Here is a 17,603-nt window from a genome sequence, read left to right as displayed (position 1 = left end):
ATTCTCTGCAATGCCTTTGGTGCTCTTCCTCTGACTGTGATGGAGCCAGGTCGACACTGCTAGAGCAAGGGACTGCAATAGTTTTGGGGTCCTTGGACAAGTCCTTTGTCACTGCTCAAGATGGGGTTGAGCATATAGCAAGCAGCAACTGAAACAGTGCTAATAGTGGGCTCTGCCGCTAGTCTCACTTGGCAGTCTTTGGTCTGTGAAGTTCATTATTATCTAACTTTTAGTTACCCCAGAAAAGTCAAATTGTTTGACCCACATACTGTAGAGAGATGGGGTGAGGTCCCATGTGTAAACCAAATCTTTATTAAGGATAAGGCAATCCTGTACATGCCAAGAACGCAGACTATATTCCATCAGCTATTGTATCAGTTCCCGCTAATCCATAACTACAGCCTGTGATTTGGGGAATAACGCTGCTATCATCCTCCTTCTGTTTATAATATTGGTAGAATATACATATTTCTTCAGAGGAGTATTATGGCACAGGAGCACTATGCACCAGTACTGCATTAGGCAGTGAGAAGCCAGAAATGTCTCTCTTCTTGCAATGCAAGGCTATTTCCATTTCTGGCACTTATGTGCCACAGTGGATTGATTCACAGATTCATTTTAAGATCTCTCTACACTGATGAAAAAGACACAGTCCTTACTATTTGTCTAATATTCAAGAAGCGTGTTATGAAACTGGAATGCTGTTCCACTCTCACAGTTTTCTTTAGTGCCTCATCTAAATACTAAGCTCTGTCTCTCGCGCTAGTGCTGAGGCAAACGGTGCGAACAGTTCCCACAGGACTGGAACTCAAAGTGAAAAACTTTGTAACAGTAGCCTTAGCTTTGGGTTTATTTCAAATGCTGACTCTGGACAACACTTGGCTTTTCTTTGTCTCTGTTTTGTCAGGTACCAAAAGAGGCAAAAGGTAATTCTGTAAATTCCTTCAAAGCTTTGGAATGAAATATGCCTTCTGCTTCCTAAGTGTCATCAGTCACTGGTCTATGGAAGAGACCTAGACTAGACAATCAGCAGAGCAGCTGAATAGCTCCAGGCATAGCTCAGTAAGGGGAACAGAGGTTCTTACACTTCTATCCTGCCTTTCAGCCATAAGGAGGAAGAATCAGCACACGGCGAGCCCAGTAATGCTGTTGTGCTCCCCTCCCTGCCTTCCGCAGCCCACGCTGTGAGGCTTATCTCACCTGGACAATGATAGGACTGTCGATGTTCTTTTTGTAGAAAATCACTTGTGTGTTGAAGACGGCGCTGGTCGTATTGTGTTGCACAGAGGAGCACACGCTTTGGTTCTCACACTTGATCAGCACGTAGGGATCTGCTCCTAAAACACAACCAGCACACAGCTCTTAGGACACAGAATGGCAGCTGAGACCTGCCCAGAAACCCAGCAGAAGCAATATCCAGTTCTGGGCGCCCAGGCCAAAATGGAAGCTAAAATCTGTTTATCATCCATAATTCCTATGGAGAGCAAGGACAGGAACTGCAGAAAAATGCTGTTAGATGACTGAACGCACATCTCTGTGCCCAGCTTTACACTGCCTAGCTCAAAAGTGCTGTCTACCATATTCTGATACGAGTATTAGTGTTAGGAGGTAGTTTTCAAGAAGCACTTTCTCTTCCAGAAAGGAAAATACTGTCAAAATGCAAAAACATTTGTAGGAGTGCACTGGTTTCAGCAGTTTCCTGTGGGAAACTGTCAAAGCAAATCCTCCCTAGTTTCTCATTTCATTCCTATGAATATAAGACAATTTCTTTGGTTCTATCATTTGGATTGATGTAGTTTTAAAGTTTAAGTTACCATAACATGTTTGTATCTATTATAGGTCCTAGTTAATGTCTTAGATTAAACTTTAATCATATATAACCCACTGAGATTACGCAACATTCTAGAAATGCTTTGTTGTTTTCACACTGAACATTTTTACTTTGTTATAAATACTGATATTTTCTTTCCATTCCAATAGGGAGCAAGAACCGATTTGGAAACACCTGTTTTTATCCTCAAATAGAACAGACTGTTCTACTTTCTAAATAGCTTTTCATTAAACAAAGGCACTACCTTTTTTTAATATATTCCAACATGAATATTTCTGTCCATTCCTGTTGTTTAATGACAGCATATCTGTTTGTCCACACCTTGCTACTTTTTAGATATGGATTTTAAATAAACCCACCTAATGTGTGCAAGTGTAAGTTGGACTTGTGATCATTTCTTAAACACATTTTGTCACCATCTACTTGCAAATGCCACCACTGACATGACAGATATAAGGCAGCACCATTTTAAAGCAGCTTTTATTTTTTTAACAATTCATATCCAGGATGGTCATTCATTCGCAGGAACGGACATCAAGATCTTGCTCAAACAAACCACGTTAACAGCCACATCCAAAACACAAGGAGCTACTTCCAAGAAAGAAACACATTTTTCCATGTACTGCACTATGATTACACCTGGCCAGACACAACCAGGCCCGTTACCCTGACAACATCTCACACTTTCTATAGCAGGTACCAATGTGTTGGCTTTTCCAACAGGCAATTCCTTTCTGTGTCACTGAATGTGTGGATTTGGCTCTGGGGCATCGGGCGGCACCACGCTGTGTATCGCAAATAGATTTGGAAAATGGATCTGAATAAAACGGGGTCTTGCATGAAATGGTGTCAAGTACTTTGGCCGAGGGCAAAGAGCAAAGCAACACCCGATCATTAACAGTAATTAAGAGATAAAGGGCATAAGAAGGGGTGGGGAAAGGACACAGAGCTTAAAGAGGTAACAGGCATGTCTGCTGGAGGAAAGAGACACCAGTGAAGGGACCTGCTAAGTGAAAGGAAAGGGAAAGCTGGCATTTGAAAGAAACAGATTCAAATTCTCAGAAAGCGCTAGGAAAACAGAGCGAGGTAGAAGAGGAACATGAGAGGTACCCGCACAGCACCACCTCACGATGGCATCGCTGAATGCTCAGTTCTGTGAGGAGGAACCGGCGCCAATTCCAGAACAAAAGAAAGAAATGGGAGAGCGGCACATGTGGGGTCAGACAAGGGACGTTCTCAGGTACAGTTGGCCCAGTTGTTTGCAGCTCTGGGCCTGGTTCATTTCCAGTACAAAGACAATGCAGAAAGGGCTACTAGTGTGGAAAAGCAATATTGTACTACTTGCCAGGAGCTGGGAGTGAAAACAAGTGGAACTGCTACTCTGGCGACTGTTCTGGCAGTGGAAGGAGGACGGGGTTCAGTTCTCCAGCACACGTCTGACCCAAGCTGCGCCTTCAACACCCTACCCTATATAAATACCTGTTCCATCTCAGTCCTACAGCCATGCTGCTGTATTGGGAAGCTGTATGACAGAAAAGCACAAAGGATAAAGCTGAAATCTGTAAAATCCAGAAACACTTGAACAGCAATGACATTCCTAAGGCTTAAATAAATCTAGGCACAGTAGTCTAAAGGCTTTATTTTTTTTTTAGAATTGGACTGAGGATCTAACATCCACATCCTTCAGCACTGTACCAAACACAAAAGGCTTTCTAGAAGACATTCTTGAGACAAAGATCCCAGAGACATCCCCACTCCTCCAGCTAGACCACTCTTACGGGTATGCAGAGAGCTACAAGCTCAGTCCTAGGGAAAAGGCACAGGCCAAAGGGAGCAGACACCGCGCTGGGACACGAGCGCTGCCTTGGGAAGCACAACAGGTTGTTTTGCCTTTTGCAGCTCAGTCTGTGCTCCTGTGATACCTCTGAGCTGCTCCTGCAATACGCATTATCAAAAGAGGTCATTCCACTGGCATCAGTAAATCCTCCCCGCATCTCTGCTCCATTATCTCTCTGCTTCACTTAAGCTTTGACCGGGTGTTTGGCAGCTGCTTTTTGCCGCCTTCTTTCTGTTTCTCAAAGTGCTCCCAAGTCAACTGCCATTAAAGGTCGCAGATACTCTGCTTACCAGGTATGTCATATATGGAGGATCACAATGCCTAGTTTGGAAAAGAAGCAGTGAAAGGCAATTTGCAAACATGCAGATTCAGCATGGAATTTCAGTGGGAAGACTTACAAATGCCAAAGATGATTTTTCTCGTGGGAAAAGAGTGTGACAGGCAGTAGCAAGAGCAATTTTTAAGACAGACTTGGGAACAAGAGACAAGAAACCTTCAAACACACGGTGCTTCCTCATCTTGCAAACCTGCCACTGCGGTCGGCTGACATTTGAATCAACTTGAGAACCAGCTCACTCGGAGAGAGGTCCTTCCAAGAGGAGCAGCCTCTTGCACTCAGAACCGTGTCTGGGCAGCCCGTCATCCACTGGTCTCAACAAGAGCAAACCATCCATTATTTTACAGACAGGACAATGGATCAAAGGCAGCAGCAAGGAGGAGCTTTCCAATAAACATTTAAAATAGAGGTTAAACCATCTTCCTCTGGCAGGGAGCACAGTTCTGATGACAACCAGTTCATGAATCAGGCTGAGTGTGCACCTGCTGTGCAATCTTCATTCTCTTCCAGTTTTGTTTCAGTAGCTGCTTAGAAATTTGTGCTAAGCATAACTGTCAGATGAGAGTGATGGGCTTATGTGAAGAACAGTGCATTCAATTCTAAAATCCCTCTATCCTAGTTAAATCAAAAAAAGGTATTCCTGTTCAGCTGCTCTGCATACCCCCGTGTCAGAGAACAGAGACATCCTGATGTTTTCGGGACAGTTTGTCACAGAGATGTAACACCATGTCTTCGTCCTCAGAAACTTCAGAATGAATCATAACCTTTATCAGCAAGTTTTGTCTTCTACCTGTGCTAAGGGATGATGGTGACAAACCAAGCCGATGGCTGGACAAGGGGAATAGAGCTGACAGAGACAGAGCATAAGAAAAGCAGCAGCTTGAGAGCTGAGAAGCTGCAGATCAGAGGGTGAAGGAGAGGTCAGGAAACCCTTGTGAAATACAGTGGGGCTCATCAGAAGCAGCAGCACACACAGAAACCAGTTGCCATCAATCCTTGCACCAGAAAATGAGTAACCTTTGTTTGAGGTCCTCTTAGCAGCAGGAAAACAACCACTTTTCATCTACCTATTTTCTACTTGAATAAACATATTGACTGTGCCTAACCTGAAAGGAAACCTCTACTTGTCACTCCCAATGGCAATTGCTGTGTGGCTTCTTCCCTCACCTCACAGTATTGAGTAGCCAGGAGGCTGCTCTTAACTTTTAAGTGCAGTTCACATCAGGAAATGCTCCAGGAGTGGCAGGTAAGGCTGGTGTTTCAGTACCTGCCCATGTGACTTTGAGGTCTAAACTCACTTCTGAGAAAACTGGTCTTTTTCAAAAGCCTGGCTGCTGTTTCTCCTTGTGATAAGCACGGGAGAGGGTCCAAAACGTGGATCCAGAGAAGGCACGAGAAATGACAAAGGAGTTGCCTAACACCTTCCCTACCACAAGAAGTTAATGCAACTGAGCTCCAAATCTTAAAGTGAAGAGAGCTCAAGAGTTATCTGGAGCAAACACAGCAGATGTTTCAGAAACCACTCTAGTTTCCTGTTCCCATTTCACTGTAGTATCTCTGCTCCTTTGCTCCTTTCCTCCCAACCACGCAGTGCTGGATGTGTCTACCTTTCTCTATCGCGCCAATCATGAAAAATGAACGTTGACATATGGAGAGTAGGAGTAGAAAATGAGAAAGCATATGACAACTAGACATGTCTCTAAATTAACTGTCAAGATCAAGTGCCAGAAAGACATTTTAGTGTCCTTCAGGACACTTCCTTTGATGCGTAGGTAACAGTTCTGGACAAGTCATTTCACCTCTCCCTGTCCTAGTTTACCCAGCTGAAAACGCTGGTTTGAAAACCATAATTTCCTCCTTGAAGTGCTATTAAGCTTGTGGTAATGAAGAACAAAGTGCTCTGCAGGCCGTGAATGACATTGCTGAGGTAAGTGTAACACACTACATGAGTCTGTGTGATTCAGCTGCCTCCCTGGACACTACCCAGTTAGAAAACACATAACCCTGAAAGGTAAATTTCTTACTAATCCCCACAAAAAGCTTCTCAGGAGGGCCTGACTACTATTGCCTACCTGGACCAGCACAGATAACACATAACTCTTACTGTTTTGCATTGTGTTACTCGTCTGATGTCTCCTTCTGAGGAGATTTTACAATGTGCTGAAAGAAACCCATCCCATAAATCTTCAGTTTATTTGGATAATTTCTGCTTGCTTACATATAAACTCAGACCATCTTTAGAGGACTGAAGAAGCCCCTTCCACTCTTCCAGGTTTGCTTTACACTTACCACCCGATCTGTCTTGCTTCTGCAAACCCTCTGCAGAATGAATTTTGATTTGGGTGACTCTGCGTGGATAGCCGCAAAGAAGACTCCAACAGGTCATTTTAGGCTTATCTGCCTTCAGCTCCCTGAAAAGCCATGGGAAAAGCAACTGAAGCAATGAATGTCAAGCAAACAATCAATGGCTGTGGAAATTTGGTATTTTCAGAATATGAGATTTGTACTTTCTTCTTCTACTGTTTTGGAAGTTTGTGGTACAGAAATGACAGACTTAAGAAATAAAGCCAGAGCAAAGTAAAGTAAATCAAATGTGTGTCAGCCTTTGCATGGCAGCAAGAGCGGCCGAAAAACAACACAAACCAAACCCAAACAACTTTAAATCATGGAAAATAGTATCAAAACAAGAAAAAAATCCAGCAGGCCTGATTTCACGAAACACTAGTTTTGCTCTCACAGACAACCACTGGTTTCAAAGGAGATGGTTAAAGAAATAAACAGTATCAACTGCAACTGCAAGCACCAGTGCTCAGTGTTCTGACCTAGAACTGGAAGCAACTACAAAAGCAAAACTAAAAAGTCAAAAGACCCAAATTGAATTGTCCCCCAAGTTCCTGACCAGGCACAAATCCCAGTGAGCCATCTGAAGGTTCCTGAAGGTACCCCTGACCATCTCCAAGGCCTGCTTCTGGAGCAATACGAGCTAGTGAGTCAGGGATATATGAGGGCCACCAAGCAGCCATTTCCAATGAGGTGCAGCCAGTGTGGGCAAGGGAAGATCTCGTGTAGTTGTGAGTGTGACCTACCTGAGTTTTGATGGCACATCTGTGAAGAGTCTCAGGATGAACTTTGTAGTGATGCCAGGATGATATGTAGTTGGGATGAGGATGTAGCGGCCTTGCTTAAGGATCCTCTTCAAGAACACGGTGCGCGTGTTGATGTACGGAGACGTGGCCGCTCTCTCCTGCACAGTCAGCTTGTGTAGTCGATAGTTTCTGTTATCCTCCACCTGCAGCCACAGAGCAGTATAGGGGTTAATGCACAGAGGGATATCAGAGCTAACAGGCAGGATTTTCGCTGCACATCACGCAGCCTTTTGTGGGCAGAAAAGACAATATGAAATAAAGGCAAATGGTGTGGCTAGTGGTTTTTCATCCACTGAAGCTGTGGCAGAGATAGTCCTGGCAGGCAACCCAGTGCTCCAAGTGCTAGCCCACACAGGCTTCCGAGCAGCTGCCTCATATAGAACCATTTATGTTTTGTTCTAAGCCTTGAAGCTGTGCTTAACTATTAACATCCTCTTCAGGGAACTGAAATTTGCCACAGCACAGTTAAAATATAAACTGATTTCTTAAGCAGCTCCTTGGGACAAAGACAGCTCTACATCATTCTTTTCTCTTTTGTCTTCGGATAATACAGGCCATGGTCTTCCAAAGGCCTTTAGTCATGATAATTAACCTGGTGGGTTAGACCACTTCTGAAATAGAAAAATTACTGCACAGAAATAAAGACAGAGCACTGATATTTTTCTGAAGGTGTGATTTTCAAGCCTTTCCAAATTAGATATACAGGCACAAACAAGGCAAGGTGAATTATGCTACTTTCTGTAATACTATTCTATATATAATATGTGGTTAACACGTGACGGCCAAATGAATAGGTGTGATGCAGATGTCAGCAGCTCTAACCGACTGTTAAAAACTGAGGATTTTTTAGGGTAGGGCCATATACTCAGGGCAGTCCCATTAGCTATAGCAACAGATGATAAGATAATCCTGATTTGAGTGAAAAAGCATAGCTGTTTCTCTTGCTTTCAACCTTCTTTCAGTTCATATGTTTTCGTTTTACTCAATTTGCCCTGGGAGTGCAATTAAATTTCTGTTTGGGATCCCTTTGGTTCCTTTTCACATATGCTCATTTCCTGCTCACTACTCCAGCTTTTGAAAACACTCTTGACTCTTTTTTCTAAGTGGCAAAAAAAAACCCTGCAGACTTTTCAAACTCATTCACTTGGCCGTATTTGCTGATGAAATGGAGACAGGAGCCTCCAAACAATCCATGTTTCAAGCGTTAATATTTTTTGTCTTTCCTTCTCTTCAAAGAGTGGGGTAGGAAAACAACTTACAATTCCTTTGCAGTAGGGAAAAATGACTTATGTTCCTCTAGGTCAAATAGAGTTTGAATTGAACTAAATTCAAGGTGACACAGCACTGCTGAACGAACCCTGAACCAGGAGGGCAGGTGGCCGCCTACCTTGAATATTTCAAAGCCAATTGGGATGCTGTCCCCTTTCCCCTCTTTCTTGTATTTGCGGCGATCCTCCTGTTGTAATGAGACCAACACTTTGTCCTCAGTCTTCTTAACGTCAAAGACAAACTAGCGCAAGAGAGAAGAGGGTGAGCTGTTAGAATTGCCTTAGGATACGACCAAGGGAATACCAGCATACAAAGGAGGAAAAAGAAAACACATTTGGGGACAGACATTCCCAGCAATTCACAGCTGAAAATAAATGCTAATAATAAGAATCTTTAAACCCAAAGTATCAGAGACACCATAACAGGTAATTCTCATAAAGGACAGCATGAAACAGTATTACAAAATAACTGTTGAGGCAACAGAACATATCTTCTGAAAGCTAAAGATAAAATATGAAGTTTTAATTAGATATATGTAAATCAGGAATAAGATAAAAAAAATAAAACAACAGATTCAAGATGGAGTCTTTGATAATTTTTGATCCGTCTTTTAGCCGCAGTATCTAAACAGGGCCTGTACATTTCAAACACCTGTATTTAGGACCCACAAACGAAGGAATCTTCCAAATCTTAGTCAAAAAAACCCAAACACCTTTATTCTTCACTTACAATTATATTTAAGAATGACAAGAATGCTAATTTTGCACTTTCTCAGTTTTCCTGAAAGTGTTAGGAATACCCAATAAGAAGGGCTAATAATAACTCTGCATCTTTAACAAGCAAATCTTTTTATCCAAGGTGTTTAAAGTAAACTTGAATCGTCTTGGCTTTAAGACCAATCAAAGGAAATTATTTCAAATTTAGGCAGCAGTTCCCATCTCAATAAATCAGACTTTAATTGCTTACATTATCAACTATCACTATCAGATCAGTTCACAAGTATGTGCCCTTTCAGTAACCACAAAAGGTCAAATAGGTGTTCCTTTATACAACAAAACATTAAACACTCAAATTCATTGACTGTTAGGGACTCCTTTATATTTTGTTTCTTTCATACACACAGAGGGCAAATCTGAGTTGTCAGAACCAGCAGAGGGGAAGAGGACGCTATTTAGGCCAAGTTTAGACAGATGCTGTATTCTTCCATCCTCAAAGGCATGTGAAGCAAACAAACAAAACCCCAAAACTGCCGGGGTGCAGAGTTGTGGAAGGAGAACTGTGGAGTGCAAGAGAGCTCTCTTGGTCTGACGAGAGGTATGCAACTGTGACCACCTCTGATCTGCCCTAATGGGTAACAGTCTGGAAATCAGCGGGTGGCTGTAGGAATACATTTACACCGGGCTTAAATTCCCTTATTTTAGAGGGACTGGGAGTGTCACAATCCCTCTCTGTACAGACAAACTTCACAGGAGGCCTCAGTGTCAAGGATTTCAGTCAGGAAAAACACTGATTATCTCTAGACTATGGTAGTATGTGCCACAATAATTTATAATGGCCCTAAGCTAACATAAATGTGCTCCAGCACTGCTATTAAGAGCCTTTTAATCATCTAGCCTAGAGATAAAACTGGAATAAAAAGAACTTCCATTGCATCAGCCATTGCACTCAACCGTAGCGTGTATATTTTGTTCTCTGTGGCAGCTAAACACTTACAAATGAGACCCAGACAAGCACTTGGAATATGTCCAGAATCATACAGGGTAATATCTGAATAAAATCACCCTCTGGAAATGAGGCACTGACAGAAGACAGAGCGGTGAACAACTGCTGCTCTACCTACACCTGCATGACAGGATGAGCTGGGAGCTGGAGATCTGCTCCTAGTCTGAATGGCAAAGGCTGCACTTCTCCAGCATCCCGCTATGAAAACAGGGCCGACAGAAACCTCCCATACAAGTGCAGGGCAGCAGACACAAGCACGTCTTTAATTAATCTAAAGTATGCGGTGAATTACAAAAGAATGAAAAGGTCGATTTTCAAATAATAGCTAAAGCAGCAGGTGACCACTGACAGCAATGGAAGTTTTATGCCTGAATTTGCATTCACTGAGATGAAAACGTACAACACTGAGAATGGTGGGAAGGTGAGAAATGGAGTAAGAACGGGTGAACAAATAACCTGAATAGCCTGAAAGTCACCAGGTAGGATGAGACAAGGAAAAATCTGTAATGCTGATGAGATAGTGAGCTTGAGGAAGCGACAAGATACTTTCAGAATCTTAGCTTAATGCAAAGGGATGCTAACTAAATACAGTGGATCAAATCAATCCTCAGGCTATTTAAGGGTGTTGTCACTAGAAAATCAGACTTGCTGCCTTTCTACAACTGGGAAACTGAAAGAAGTCCAGGCAGGACTTCACTAATGCTGGTGTGTCTGACTCATCAGCCCCAAACATCATCAGTCCTCAACAAATATCTGAACTCTTCTGAGGGATTTCACAGAAATCACTGAAACATGCCGTGAACCAGCATTCTCCCGGAGGACAAACACTGGCAAGGAGATTTCTGTGAACTAGTCACAGCCAGCTCCTAAGCAGGGTGGATATTTCAGAAGCCCTAGCTAAAGTGGATACAGTTCGATACCTCACAAAATACAGGGATTCCTACCTGGGGATTCTGAAGGAAGGTCTCTTTGTTATCAAAGCATCCACCAGAGCGATTTAGCAGAGGCTCTGAATTCTTTGCCCAAGCCCCATGCATCATTTTCTTCTCCCAGGTCTTGTGGATACTGAAGTAGGAGGTATTCACAATCCGGCAGATGTCCACATCAGTGAAATTCTTACACCAGTCCTCAAACGTCATCCTGTTTCATGGGATACCAGGAAAGCCATGTTTTTAAAAAAAAAAACTGTGATAGTCAACCAAAGAGCCAAAATAACAGAACAAAATCTTCCAGTAATTTAAAAGGAGGCATTGCTCAGCTGTCCAGAGGACAAACTGATTCACTGGAAAGCTCTCCATGTGGAAACACTTATGAAGCCACAATCACATTATCTTAGAACTTAATTTAGAGAAATATCACCTCAGTGTGTTTGGTCAGCTCTAGATTTCTTCAGCTGCAGCACCTAAGCCTAAAGGATAGGTTGTATCTATGAGGCTGGATTTAATAACATGTGTTTTGCAAAGGCAAAAGAGATTACCTGCAACCCAAGCACTATCCAGTCCTCACTATTACAGTCTTTATGGTCACATCTGTCCCTGAGCACGACTCAAACCTCTGTGATCCGGACACAGCTTTTATTGAGCACCGTCTCGATGCTACACCCTGTGCCTGCTGAAGCGACAGACTGGATTGCTGAGCAGTTAAGAGATTCTTTACAGCCTGAACACTTCTCATGCCCATGCTGGGGAACACAGACAAATATAAAAGTTCATTGGCTGCAATTGTATTTACAGCTACCTCAGCTATGGTTGACCTAGAAATCCTACAGCTAGGCACAGCAGTCGGTAACAGGATTGACAGTGCGTTCAATATGTGGCATTCTGTCATGTAAACCAGCACATGCGTTGTCTTGGATTCTGAGTGCATGCCCTAAATATAGATAAGAGATTTTGAGGGTGTTTGAAATTTATATTTACTAAGACCTACTAGTTTTGTTCTACTAGTTTCTAATCTATTTTTTCTGCTCTTTGTCATCCCTGAAGAGTTTAAAAGAAACAGACCTCGTGCCAGGACTGGATAAAATGATACATTTGGGGAAATTATTTTTGAAGCTGTTAAATGGCAGAATTAATGACAATTACTCAGTGTAGCCAGTATCGCCAAACCCTCCACGTGACTCCCACTCACCAGAACTCTCCGTCATTCTCAAGAGTGAGTCCCAGACTCTTCCGTTCTGAATCGCTGACTTTCTTCCACTCCTCGGAACTAAAAGGAAAACAAACAAACAAAAATTAAAGAGAAAGAACAATAAAGATGATTAATAAATCAAATACTCTCAGCTGGCAAAAAAAATTGCAAGTGAAATTGTCCCATGGTTCCTTGTTATAAAGGTAAAGACAAAGTACTAAAAGGACAGATGATATTCAGGAAGAAAGTGTGGGGCTTACATGAGGAGTTTTAAAACATTAATCAATTTGAAAGCTACTAAAAAAGAAAGAGATGAATGGGAAATTGGGGCCACTAGAGAAAAGCCTTATTGATTTCCCTTGTCACACCCTCCCTGAGGACACTTAAACAGCTGGCTTGGAAGGTCATATGAGATTGACTCCATTCCCTGAAGGCCCTTCAAAAGAAACCTGGTTTTCCTCCTCAGGAAATTCTTGCACATCTCACTTTGACCACAGTATTTCTCTGTGTTTCCATCTCCTTAAATAAAACAGCCTGAGGTCTGAGATTTCCCCAGCGCGCCTTTGAGAAGGAACTGTTGCAGCAGGAGCCCAGTGTCCAGATTAACACTGCACCACACAGACACTTCATTACCTGCATTGTGTACAACTTAGTGCTCTGCGTTGTACCCCGGAGGCACCGGCCTCCCTGCACCCACTGCAGGGGAGCACAGGATCCAAAATGCAAGCAGTTTGATGCTTAAACCAGACACAGTGGCTCTTCTGTATGTTCTTTGCATTTCACCTGCACCAAACTCCTTGAAAGTCATAGATTTTTTCTAGCTAAAGTATGGAAGATAAGCACTTAATATGCTGTTGTTAAGAATATTCCATTATTAAACACTAACAGTGGCTAGAAAGCACAGTGTTGAACTGTAAAATCCTAGCTAAATGTTTTTCATGTGTAAATTGCCAGTGATGGAATACATCCCCTCCAGCCATCATTTCTGTCTCTGTCAGGGTGCCTGCTAAGCTCATGGCCCACATTAAAATTAATTAGAAAATAATTCAAGAAATCACAAATGTGGCAATTTTACAGCATCTTTCACCAGTCACTTAAATTATCTAAGAATAAAACGCTTGTGCCATCCCCAGCAGTTAGCAATTACATATGAGAAACTGAGTCGCAGACAAACTCAGTGGTGAAGCTGGGAACAAACCTCACGTTCCTGAGTCCTCACTTTAATTGTAGGTTGTTTTTCTACTCATGCTCCAGTGTGCCAGAACAATGATATATACAGTAAACTAATGTCCAGGAGGCCATAGCCTCCTGGCTCCTGCAGGATGTGTTTGTTTGCTCAGAGAATGTGACACTTGGGAGGAGATGGCACAACAGTTCAGCTGTCACTGAGTATTGCAGACCAACGTCATGTCTTGCAGTGTTTCACCATGCATCTAACATCCAGTGGCCCTAACCACAGCTTAATTCCTTTGACACTGGATTTGCAGCACTTACTTGTCACTCCAGGCGCCGTTCCACTCTTTTTTCCCCCAGGGATTCCTCAGTCTGATCATGAACAGCTTTTCTGCATTGAAAGAGAATATGAGGCTTTCTCCAAGGCGCAGCTTCCGAATCGCAGTCACTGAGTAGGCATGACCGATGACAAGACCCATCTTTGTCTCCGCTTCGCTGGTACTGCCAGAGGATGTCTTTAGCACCAAGAACGACAACAAAAAAAATGGAAGTTGCATCACTGAGGGCATCTAGCAGCTCCACATTTAAGGGGCAGGATGCAGAGGGCTTGTTTTCTTTCACATTCCCTTCCCAAATGATGTGACCATGCAAGAAAAAAACAGCACTGGGGATTAAAACCAGTAGCTGACTAGTCTGGTCTTCTGCGTGGTAGTGCCAGACAAGTCCTAGAGCCAGGAGCACAGGACAATGCTGTCTGCTACAGCCACCTGTCTGCTCCTGGCCTCAGAGAGTTAAAGACTGGACTGATCACAGTATCACACAGTATCACAGTCTGTTTGGGATTGGAAGGGACCTCAAAAGATCATCTAGTCCAATCCCCCTGCTGGAGCAGGAACGCCCAGGTGAGGTCCCAAAGGAACATGTCCAGGCGGGTTGGAATGTCTGCAGAGAAGGAGACTCCACAACCCCCTGTGCAGCCTGTTCCAGGCTCTGCCACCCTCACTGAGGACAAGTTTTTTCTCAAATTTAAGTGGAACCTCTTGTGTTCCAGCTTGATCCCATTACCCCTTGTCCTACTATTGTTTGCCACCGAGAAGAGCCTGGCTCCATCCTCGTGGCACTCACCCTTTATATATTTATAAACATTAATGAGGTCCCCCCTTAGTCTCCTCTTCTCCAAACTAAAGAGATGGACTGATGGACAGCCTCTATCGGCCCTCCCAAAATCTTGTCATCTTTACCAAATGGCTTTTTTGGATATTGATGAGTGTGCTCAGACACAGCACCGTCTGGTGATGTCCTCAACTATACACTGTAGGGCCTAAAGATTTAGCCAGTGAGTCAAATGCGTGTTTCTGCGCTCAGGTAAATTTGACACCCAGGAGAAACTACTGGCAGGGGGTAAAAATAGAGGGCACGGGCAGGAAAACATTCCAGTCATTTGTCACAGACTGGTTGGGGTTGAAGGGACCTCTGGAGATCATCCAGTCCAACCCACCTGCTAAAGCAGGTTCACCAAAGCGGATCGCACAGGGATGTGTCCAGGCGGGTTTGAATGTCTGCAAACCTGTCCTGTACCTCACTCATGACCCAGCACGCCTCACGTGTGGCAACCGGCAGATCTGCAGGCTTTCTTAAGAACTGGGTTTGCTCCTCATAGACTTCACATAAAAGCCCAGTTTCCAGCAGTGATCAGGAAATAAACTGTCCTGCTGGATGACATAGGCCTGATCAAATGCTGATCTAAGGATAAAAAATGTCAAGCTCTGAAAAAGACCACAATTTCATTTAATGCCGGCAAATCAAAATCTGCTGAGTACATCTAAAACCAGAAAAGCAGTATCATCTGAAGCTGCTGGAGTTGCTTTGAACGACTGGCCCTTTACAAAGCCAGTACATCTGAGCAACACACAACAGGCAGGACAGTGGAAAAAGTGAAGTTGTACCAGCACTATAACCCTTCTTCTGAGCAGAAACCATCCAAATGGTCATGTTTGGATTCATCACACCCTCACTGGTGCCAGCACGGGCACCTTTGCACCGAGCCGGATCGAGTCTCACCCATATTGGGCTGTAACCCTGAGACATTCACTCCCTTGGACAGCAAGAAAAGAAGGTTTAACTCAGTGCAGTTCCCTGAGTGTAAGCTTGTAATAACCTAATTAAGAGCTCAATGATCAAGCAAACCTCTGCTCTGGTGAGAGAGACTTCAGACTACAGTTACGAAATGCACATAGCACTTTCTCAGATATTTTTACACATTTCAAAATTTCTCTGGTCTAAACAGACAGGGTCCTTCTCCTAAGGCACGTTTGCACTGGTACAACAGCATTCAGTTCCCAAAGATAAGAAATCAGGAAAAAAAATGTAAAAGGAAAAGAGAAATTTATACCAAATTGGAACTGACAGATGGTCTGGCAACTGTGAGACTCTTGCCAAGGTCTCTTTGCCTTTCACCAACAACAGGGCATATCGAATCAGCTCAAGTGTTACATCAAGACTGGCTGACATTCCCAGTGCGTTTGGGCTTTCTCCAGTGTAACACTTCCACTCGCATTTTTCACAACTAAAAGCGAACAAGAGTCCTGGACAGCACGGGAGTCTGTAACCTCTCCTACTGCCTTTATTATCCCCCAGGCTCTTCTTACTTCTGGGCTGCCTTTCCCACCTCATTCTGGAGATATTTATTTATTTAAATGAGATATTTAAGCATCTACTGTCTGTTCAGATTTCTAAATGGTGAAGCTCAAGGCTATTTTGTAATCCAAGGAAAATGATGATATGTTTGTAAGTCAGCAATGAAGCTACTTGAATATTAAACATTCTATACCTAGCAAGCTTCATTGTGTGTATAATACATCTATCAAAAAGTAATAAACGTAGACAAGTCAAGCCAAAGCAATAGGAATAGGCCCTGTGTAATCGATGTTTAGAAACATCTACGTTTGACAGGTAGAAATATAATGTCAGGAAGAAGTGAAAGCATCACAATTGCCTAATCAATTGCTTTTTAAAATACAACTCCCTGTACTTAGCCTGTCTCCTCACCAGATCCACGTTAAAAAACCAAACTGCCTTAGTGTTTGGGAGCAACCTCTTGTCCCAGAAACAATGTCTACAACAACAATCCACGCCGGGATGCCTGGTCTGAGCAACCAGAGGGAATGCTTTCTAAGCAAAAATTCAGACCTTATGAAAAAGGTAAAACAAACACCAAAGATCTACAGGAATTTGTCTCTGAGCTGTTGCCTGATGTTGCTGGGAGGGATAATTCAGGACTCCTGTTCTATCCCACCTGAGTTCTCAGGTTCAAATTCATCTCCCAGCAGGTACCACGTGTTCCTCTTTGGTACCATGGCACTGGTGCAGTGGAGCACATGGCCAGACAAACAGAAAATGTTCTCAGGCATCTCCAAACGTGGCTGATTTTTTGTTGTTCTAGACAACTCCACAACTACCATGATACTTGCAAGAATTTCTGAATGAACCAACACTCAGAGGTCCACCAGTCTACCATGGATTTAGCACTTCCACTACAGGTATGAAATAGTTAAATGCTAGAGCAATATGATCTTTGTTTCACAGACAGGAAAGCTAAAGCAAAGTGTTTAAGTGGTTTAACTAAGTCCATAAAAGATCAGCCTTAGCTAAGGTCCTAAATTGGAAGAAAAGGGCACAGGAATAAGATACTCGAGTTCACCAAGATGCTGATCCTGCAGCTTCTCGAGAATGATCCCTTTCCTGCAGATGGCACTTTAAAAATCATTTAAAAGCAAACTTTCAGGAAATACTCAGGTGCCACGGCAGTTTGTTAGCCCTCCACATGTGGCAACGGCTTCAGACAAGGTGAGAATTTCAGCGCTGCCCAGTCATGGCCTGACATGGCAGGCTTTACAGAAGGCAAGTTTTGCTGGTTAATTCCAACAGGGTGTCTTACTAACAAACAGTGCTACCTGAATAACCAAGCGAGGTGAGCCTTTCAGCTCAGCTCCGGTGCTGAGCTCTGCACCATCACAACCAACGTCCAGAGCAGCTCAGTGCCAGCAGAACTGTTTTCTGTAAACAGATTTCCCTAAGAAATAAAGAAATTGAACCGTCCTCTGGCCTGTAAATTAGGGCATTCTAGGTGGATTAACCCTGGGTCAATACCCAACTGTGACC

At 43.2% G+C, this 17,603-nt stretch overlaps 1 protein-coding gene across 18 annotated transcripts in view; it reads right to left on the bottom strand.

Annotated features, from left to right (window-relative positions):
• Nucleotides 1-17,603, bottom strand: part of CAPN6 (calpain 6) — a 64,909-nt gene that overhangs the window by 11,589 nt on the left and 35,717 nt on the right. For all 18 annotated transcript variants that reach the window (XM_021300295.2, XM_065077239.1, XM_005511830.3 and 15 more), the window contains 7 exons: nt 13,764-13,957; nt 12,270-12,347; nt 11,087-11,282; nt 8,539-8,661; nt 7,092-7,294; nt 6,295-6,416; nt 1,201-1,337 (listed from right to left, as the gene is read on the bottom strand). In XM_021300295.2, the coding sequence (XP_021155970.2) occupies nt 1,201-1,337; nt 6,295-6,416; nt 7,092-7,294; nt 8,539-8,661; nt 11,087-11,282; nt 12,270-12,347; nt 13,764-13,957 (1,053 nt within the window). The remainder of the gene's footprint in view (nt 1-1,200; nt 1,338-6,294; nt 6,417-7,091; nt 7,295-8,538; nt 8,662-11,086; nt 11,283-12,269; nt 12,348-13,763; nt 13,958-17,603) is intronic.

The sequence above is a fragment of the Columba livia genome, chromosome 12 (genome assembly GCF_036013475.1).
Source record: "Columba livia isolate bColLiv1 breed racing homer chromosome 12, bColLiv1.pat.W.v2, whole genome shotgun sequence".
In the NCBI taxonomy this organism is placed as follows: domain Eukaryota; kingdom Metazoa; phylum Chordata; class Aves; order Columbiformes; family Columbidae; genus Columba; species Columba livia.
This window is presented reverse-complemented; position numbering and strand designations above follow the sequence as displayed.